This window comes from Setaria italica, chromosome IX (assembly GCF_000263155.2).
Source record: "Setaria italica strain Yugu1 chromosome IX, Setaria_italica_v2.0, whole genome shotgun sequence".
NCBI classification, from domain to species: Eukaryota; Viridiplantae; Streptophyta; class Magnoliopsida; order Poales; family Poaceae; genus Setaria; species Setaria italica.
In genome coordinates this window covers 4,591,208-4,598,549 of record NC_028458.1, presented here as the reverse complement: position 1 = coordinate 4,598,549, position 7,342 = coordinate 4,591,208, and the positions used below count along the sequence as shown (strand labels likewise).

At 42.4% G+C, this 7,342-nt stretch overlaps 2 protein-coding genes across 2 annotated transcripts; one reads left to right on the top strand and one right to left on the bottom strand.

The window, feature by feature from the left end:
* The first annotated feature begins 1,734 nt into the window (after nucleotides 1–1,734).
* Nucleotides 1,735–5,658, top strand: LOC101780917 (proteasome assembly chaperone 2). The gene is made up of 8 exons (XM_004981583.4): nucleotides 1,735–1,915; nucleotides 2,011–2,176; nucleotides 2,508–2,566; nucleotides 3,250–3,368; nucleotides 3,453–3,690; nucleotides 3,774–3,897; nucleotides 4,145–4,241; nucleotides 5,294–5,658. The coding sequence occupies exons 1-7, from the start codon at nucleotides 1,856–1,858 to the stop codon at nucleotides 4,222–4,224; spliced, it is 846 nt and encodes a 281-aa protein (XP_004981640.1). The 5' UTR covers nucleotides 1,735–1,855; the 3' UTR covers nucleotides 4,225–4,241; nucleotides 5,294–5,658.
* Nucleotides 5,659–6,607: 949 nt separating this feature from the next.
* On the bottom strand, nucleotides 6,608–7,340 carry LOC101780511 (allene oxide synthase 1, chloroplastic-like; the record flags this gene model as incomplete). The annotated part of the gene is given in 2 exon segments (XM_012849196.2): nucleotides 6,608–7,249; nucleotides 7,251–7,340. Coding segments are annotated over 2 exon segments (492 nt in total), but the record flags the coding sequence as incomplete, so codon positions are not given.
* Nucleotides 7,341–7,342: the final 2 nt, after the last annotated feature.

Below are 7,342 nucleotides of genomic sequence, written 5' to 3'. Positions count from 1 at the left end.
CCCCCCCCCCCCCCCCCCCAAGCTCCGCCCCTGCAGCCGATGGAGATTATGTCGCACAGAGAGTACTTCTAGGCTTGTTTCTGTTTGTTTGATTGGCCCGTTGATGAATTCATGAGATGCCGTTGGCGTGCTGACCATTTTATTTTATGTTGTCCTTTTCTTATTTGTTGCTTGAACGGTAATGTAACATATGGTGGGTGTCTCATTTTTTTTTTTAACTTTGTGCGAGGGGTGAATCCAGTTGTATTTTGACTTTTTCGATGGACGGATGTAGCATTTTTATTTTCTCTTAGGTTTTTTTTTTCGTGTTGTTGATTCAATCTCGTGTGTAAAATTTATTTTGTCCCAGATTCATTAGGGTGTACATGGTGAGATAATATCAAATGTCTAGAAGCATTTGATAAAACCTTTATACATGACATTTTTCTCATTATAGATATGTTATTTGCTACTAGTAGCCACATGTCATTCAACTGTTGAGTGCCATTTAAACTATAACTCGCATAATGGCTTGTCTATTGCTTGCCCATAGGAGAATTTGAACGACAATTAGTGATTTTGATGTTTGAGGGAGGCCGTTATTTTACTTTAGAGTGGAGAGCAAGTGTTGCGCTTCCCATAGTTAGTGAGCAACATGGGAAGCGTGTAAATTAACCACTCTTATATGAAGCTATAAGCCAAGTGGGAGCAAGGGGCAATACATATGTCTTGCTATTGTCTTTTCTATCAAGCACAAACGGCATCTCACAAATGGAAAAATCTAATTGTTCTTTCTTCACTGGCAAGTTTGCTGTGCTCTCGCGTGGGAGGTTTCTTTCTTTTTTTATAATGTTTTTTCATCTTGTTCTATTGTTGTATGTTCTTTCGTTTATATTAAGTATTTTGTATCATTCATTTTTTATTTTTCTAGTTATTATTATCTTATTTTGACGTGGTATTGTTTCGTTCATTAAAAATGTGTTATGTGTATATAAAAAATTGTGTTATTGTTGTTTTTATTTTCTTTCTCTTCTACTTTATTCTTTCATTAGTTGTCATTTTCAATTGTTGGTTTGGAGACCTCTTAAGGACAAACTAGCATTGTTTTTATTTGGTTGGAATATTGAAAAAATAATTTTCATATTTTCATGTCATGAATTGGAAGTTGTTTTTCTCACTAACAGGTACCAGCAGGGGCGGGGCCCACATTGGAGCTAGTGAGGGCACATGCCCTCACTCAAAACCTGCCACACAGTGGAGGTTTGTAAATTTCCACCATATATGTTTGCTTATTTTTTGTGCTCAAGTACATGTGGAAACGTGATTACCGAAATCTGGTTGTTTTGCTTTCTTTTTTCACTCAGATTCCTTCCCGTGCATGAAACGTATGATTGGCTACCTTTTTGATTGAAATTGGATGCCCTTTTCAGCCAAATGATAAATGCCATTTTTTGGATTAGTTGCATGACGTGGCTCTCTTCCATTGGTCGAAAATGTGGGTGAAATGTTAGATGAAAATCTCTCGGATGATACCTAGCCACACCTTATTCCTCTCATAATAAAGAAGGTTGGCATGTTAAAATGGGGCTCTATTTTTTTTTCCTTTGTTGATTTCTCAAATTTGGGCAGGCTCAATTGGGCCCAGAACTGGAGTCGTCACCTTCAATTCGCTAAGAAGATAAGAATCCACGGCCCAAACTAGCCTGAAACGCCGAATCTGAAATTCCTCTGTACAAAAGAGACGTGGAAGAGGACAGAGAGATCTTCTTCCTCAGTAGTAATCGTCTATTCAACTTCTCGCTCAAGGAAGGGAGAGCTTTCGACCGGCAGCCGCGGAGCCCGAGACACACTGCGCCTTCGCCTGGCAGCCGCCGCAATGGAGTTCGCCGTCGTCGAGGGGGAGTCGTTCTCGCCTTCCTGCCCCACGCTCATCATGGTTCGAAACCCTAACGCTGCGAGCTACCACTGAATATTTGCTGGAATCGAATTTTTAGTACCTTCTCCTCATATCTTCCTATTTCTCGGTCGCAGCCGGCGCTGTCGATCGGAAACGTGGGTCAGCTCGCCGTCGACCTGCTGATATCCTCGGCGAGGTCGAGGCGGGTGGCCTACCTCGACGAGCCCTCCGTGCTGCCCTGCGCCGGCAACGACGCCTTCGGCCCCGACGCCGTCGGTGACCTCGCACTCGCCCTCGAAGGTTGGGTATTGGATTCTAATTGACTCTACTGTGATATTCCTACCTCCTGTTTGATGAGTTGCGTCAGCGTTGTTGCTTGCATTCCTGTGCTGCTAGTCTCATTATCCCGTGAACACCAACTGTTCGATGAAATGTGTTGCCGCTCTACTGGTACTGCAAGCCTATATACTGTGCCATAGGTTGTCCGATAATTTGCTGACTTCCAGCTGGAGTAGAACGGTCCTTTTGATACTTTAATTTACTTACACCTTAAGTTATAAACACACGAGACAGTGCGTGTAGTGTTGATGCACAATTCAAACTGACCATCTTTCTGTCTTTTTCTTGGCAGCTTATGAATCTACATCTCATAGGCTGTCTTTCATTCAGCAAAGATCTCCAGTTATTACAGTATGTTCGTCTTAGCTAAGCTGTTTACTTTATTCTTCACATATACAGATTTTTCTCATCTAAAAATCCTTTGGTTGAGACAAAGAAACTAGATGCTACACCAATTTCATGGTATTTGTAACTTTATTTCGTCTTGCTGTGCTCAGTTACATCAAGACAGTAATTGTGTTTTGCTTCGTTACCTTCATACCGTACAACTTGCAAACTTTTACATTATAACATATTTCTTCTGGAGATCAAAATTCCTTTGATTGAAATGAATTTGTCAAAGAAAGCAACATAATTGTTGCACGTCCAATTAAAGTTACATCTTTTGATAATGAGCCCCTGGAATGCTGTCTAGACATAAGTTTGTGTGACCCAGAACAGTACGGAAATTGTGCATATACCCCTTTCTTTATTGAAATTAGAACTTAGATTTCTTTTGCAAACATCATACCTGGAATTCTTATTCTTGTGGAACTACATGGAACATTTAGTAATCTCTATCGCTGGAATAATTAAAATAAAATTTAGTGCTGTTATGTTCATCCATTTTCTTTTCTATGTTGAGGTTGAGGCATCATTTAGGTTTTCATTAGCTTGTTTCTATATTAATTTCTGTACCTATTATTTGCTCTTGCGGTCTTAGTGCTAGTTCTTGATTATTTCATGACTATGTTAATTTTTCGTTACCAATATAGGGAATGATGGTTTCATTTGCAAAAAATGTTGCTGATTTCATAAAAACCATTGGAAAGGACCATATTGTAATTCTTTCAAGTTTGGATTCTGGCAAGAGGAGGGTAATTGATGCATCCAGGTAACTGAAATGCCTAACTGCAGCAGATCTCTTATGTTCTCTGTCAAGAGTGAGTTGATTGGTTAACCTTGTTTTATTATGTAGTGACATGCAGGTGTATTACCTTTCAAGTTGCAATGAAGATGGTTCTGATTCAGAATATGAGAAATTGGGGTGGAAGAAGCTAGAGGAGTATGACCTATCTCATAAGCGTTGGAGTTGTCTTACTGGCCTAGTCGAGGGTGGTGATTTTTCTGAAGATATGGCTGATGACACTGATGAGATGACAATAAATGATTACTATGCGAGTTTGCCATTTGCAGCACTATTCTCTGCCTGCAAGGTATCTGATTTTGTTTCAGCTTCAAAAGTTTTTTATCACTGAGTGTTGGAGTCACTGTTACAATATGTCTTTATTTGTGATAGGCTAAAGGTTTGAAGGTTTCTTGTGTACTGTGCTACTGCTCAGAAGGTGACAACATGCCAGAATCTTTCCAGTTAGCTGAGGCAGTATGTAAACTTCTAGGTCATGAGCCTGAGAAATTCCATGGTACATTTCTATATTATCACAGCACTTATCCCTTTTTTTTTGACTGAAGCCACCGAAAAAAGAAAAGAAAAGTGTATTTCTATCTATTCATCTATTGTCAAACTACTAAAGGGCCATGCGGAATTGCTTTATACTCCTTTAAATTGCTTTGTTAATTTCATTCTTCTTGGAATGTTGCTATTTAGTATTCTGTCGTCATAACAAATGTTTGCTAATCTTCTTAATGGATCTTTCTGTGCGCTTACAGGAAATGGGTCTAATGGATGGACTGTTCCCTTGTCATGGAAATCAGTTTATGGACCACCACCTGATATGTCTATCTTTTAGTGGTGTGCACTTATCTGGTAAGTCAATTTTGTATTTAGAAAGGGAGTTATTATAAGATAATGGCTAACCATGTTGTGATCGGCTACAAATTCAAATTACCGTTCATTTACATTCAATATCTTTGGCATGAATGCTAGATAAGAAACAATGGACTATGTATTGCACACCATGGATTGTACTGAAACAGTCTGCCTTTATGAAACATTCTTTTGCAGCATTAAGTAGAAATCATAATGGACCTTTTTAAAATTAAATTCCTATTATGATTTTTTTCTCAAGTACTCGGGCTGAGTTTACCTGTTATCCTTTCTTGGAAGCACAGCATTTCAGTTAATAGAATTGTGGCACAAAATGGTTAATCAGTTTTTTACAAATTTGTGAATTATGCTGGAATAGAACAACTTCATGGATGATTAACAGCTACTAATGACAGTGGAGCGTGGAGACAAAGTATTGCACACTATTGGGCTGCGTAATTTTGAATATTTTGGTTTTATAACCAACATGAGCCACATAGCAATAGCCATCAATGGATTGTCCATGTTGTTAATAGTTTTCATGGCCTTGTCGTTTATAATACTATGGCTACATGTTACCATAATGAATAAGGTAACCGGAGTGGTCCGATAGCACATCATTCCATGTGGCCCACGATTCGATATTTAATAAAGCAAAGGTTGGATCTTGCATCAAGATGCTGATCTATGGGGGCAATCTGATGTGATTCCGTATCTTTTATGCATTTTGTATAACTCATGCCCACAATAGAAAACTCTTAGAATCGGCATGCGGGAATTTTTGGTATAGTGGTGCTAGTGAATAGTATAACTACTGAAATTGTTTTTTTTTTAACTTGCCCAAGAGAGTAGGTATGCTAGCTCAATTAACTAAAGTGTGTCAACTGTCAACCCTGGTTTCAACTAGAGCTTTTATCCATCTGTAGAGTTTAGTGTTGCACCCAAATGTTATTGTTTGTTTAGCTAAAGCGTGTTGGTCCTGATGTTAATCACTACTTTCTTGTGACCCGTTCTGTTGGTGTAAAATGTTTTCTTGCCTTATTATTTGATAGGTGAAGTTGCCATCATGGAAAATTCTGAATTTAGAATCGAGGATGTTGAACTCGTACATGAGGTTGTGTACCAGAAGTATCCTGGAAGGTGAGTTGCAGGTGTGGTCACGTGATGAAAATATTCTTTCCCTGTGGAACTAGTCGAGGTACCGTGAGACTTGAACCCTGGAGACATCAATCAGAATACTTTTTGTAACTGATAGCTGTGGCTGCGAAGAGTCAGATCTTTGTCAATTCAGCTCTGCTAGAGTGGTTACGCATGTTGCTTACAAAAAATGTGTGATCTCTAATCTGACCGTGGAATTCCAAGCTTCTTATCTGTCGTTTTGCCTTTTGGTCTGGTTAATCTGGATGTGGTGGACGAATCTTTGCAAGTGCGTACCCCTTTATGAAAAAGTAGCCGAAAATGGGTGGGATTGTTAGGCGAGGCGTTTGCGTCGGTGATGCCTGTTTGCCTGTTCATTTTAGGTGACCTCCGGCAGCACTGGTATGGAACCCTTACGTCTTTTATTTAAGCCCCATATACACGTACTGCCTCATGTCTGCGGCTACAGCCGGAGTTCTCCATGCTCCTATGCATGACCGGGCTGGCTGGCTCGTTGGTCCTATTTTGAGAGGCGTCCGGTCGGTCCATGTGGCCTGTTGATCGGCAAAGCTGCCGACCACTTTCGAGGAAAGCTCGCGATCCCATGACCTACAGGATCTATGCCGTATTTGAAGTGCAGAACCTTTTACCCTTTCTTAGGGAAATCAGATGCTTTTCTGTGTGAAATTCGGATAACATTTGAGCTTTGTCTCTTAAAAATTTACAAATAGCCGCACATTTGGCTACTCCATGGTTAAGCACATTTGGGGACTCGTACGTTGAAAGTGTCCTATGGGGCATGGGCAGTGCCAATTCCATGGGCTTTGAGCTTGCTTATCCGGTTTCCACTTTGGATTATCTTTATTAGTGCATGATCAGAAGATTTCAACAGAAATCAAACCAAGCATCCGAACCAAACAACTTTCAGGAATCAACTTCGATTGAAGCAAGTTGCAACAGCAACTAGTGCACGTCATGGACCCCAAGAGAATGAAGTGCAAGGTAGGTTTGGCGTTAATCATCTCCCAATAATTTGCAGTCCCATCCAACTGATTAATAGCGCGGCCGATGAACATGGTATTTGCATCACTGTTCACCTACTACTTTACTCTGGAATCTCGGTCCATTACTAGATGGGTCCGTCATGGACAGCCAGCTTGAAACAATAGGTGCATGTCCCCCTCGGATCACTAGCAATTTTTCTTGACCTAAAGTCTCGAGACAGGAAAGGTCCCTGGGGAAAAGTATTCTCTTGTTTTACCAAGAAAAGAAATTTGGTTACACTTCCATATCCATGCCTGCCGATCATACAGTGACACTGACACAGTAGGTCAGTAGCACAACACTTGGAGAAATATTGAGAGAGAGAGAGAGAGGGGGCAGCGCAGTATATTCTACAGTAAAAAATCTGCACGCCGCCTGCTGCGGTGAGACTTCGACGGGCGGTCGATCAGAGGCAGAGCTCAGAATCAGAAGGTGGCTTTCTTGAGCGAGGTGACGGTCACCGACGACCCCAGCGCGGAGGCGCCGACCTGGACGTCGAAGGAGTCGTACCGGAGGAAGATCTCGGCGACGAGGAGGCGCGCGATGAGGACGACGAAGTCCTTGCCGGCGCACTGCTTGTCCTGCAGCGTGGGCGACGCGGTCTCGGGCCCGTTGGACCAGACGACGTGGCGGAGCAGGCGCGCGCCGTCGTCTCCGAGGAACCTGTCGGGCACGTACTCCTCGGGCCTCGCGAAGACGCGCGGGTCCTTGGTGGCCATGGGCTGGTAGTCGAAGAGCATCTCCCCCTCGCGCACCTCGAACCCGTAGTCGTGGCTCTCCACCACCATGTCCCGCTTGGCGCGCCCGTACTGCATCGCCACGGGTGGGCTCGATCCGCAGCGCCTCGTACACCGCCGACTTCACCAGCGGCATCTCGACAGCGCCTTCATGGGCACCTCGCCGCCGTGGGGCGCGCACGG

Coding starts and splice junctions, on each gene's coding strand:
- LOC101780917 (XM_004981583.4), top strand. CDS start 1,856: ATGGAGTTCGCCGTCGTCGAGGGGGAGTCGTTCTCGCCTTCCTGCCCC. Junction 1,916..2,010: donor CCTGCCCCACGCTCATCATG/GTTCGAAACCCT, acceptor TCTCGGTCGCAG/CCGGCGCTGTCGATCGGAAA. Junction 3,898..4,144: donor TGAGCCTGAGAAATTCCATG/GTACATTTCTAT, acceptor GTGCGCTTACAG/GAAATGGGTCTAATGGATGG.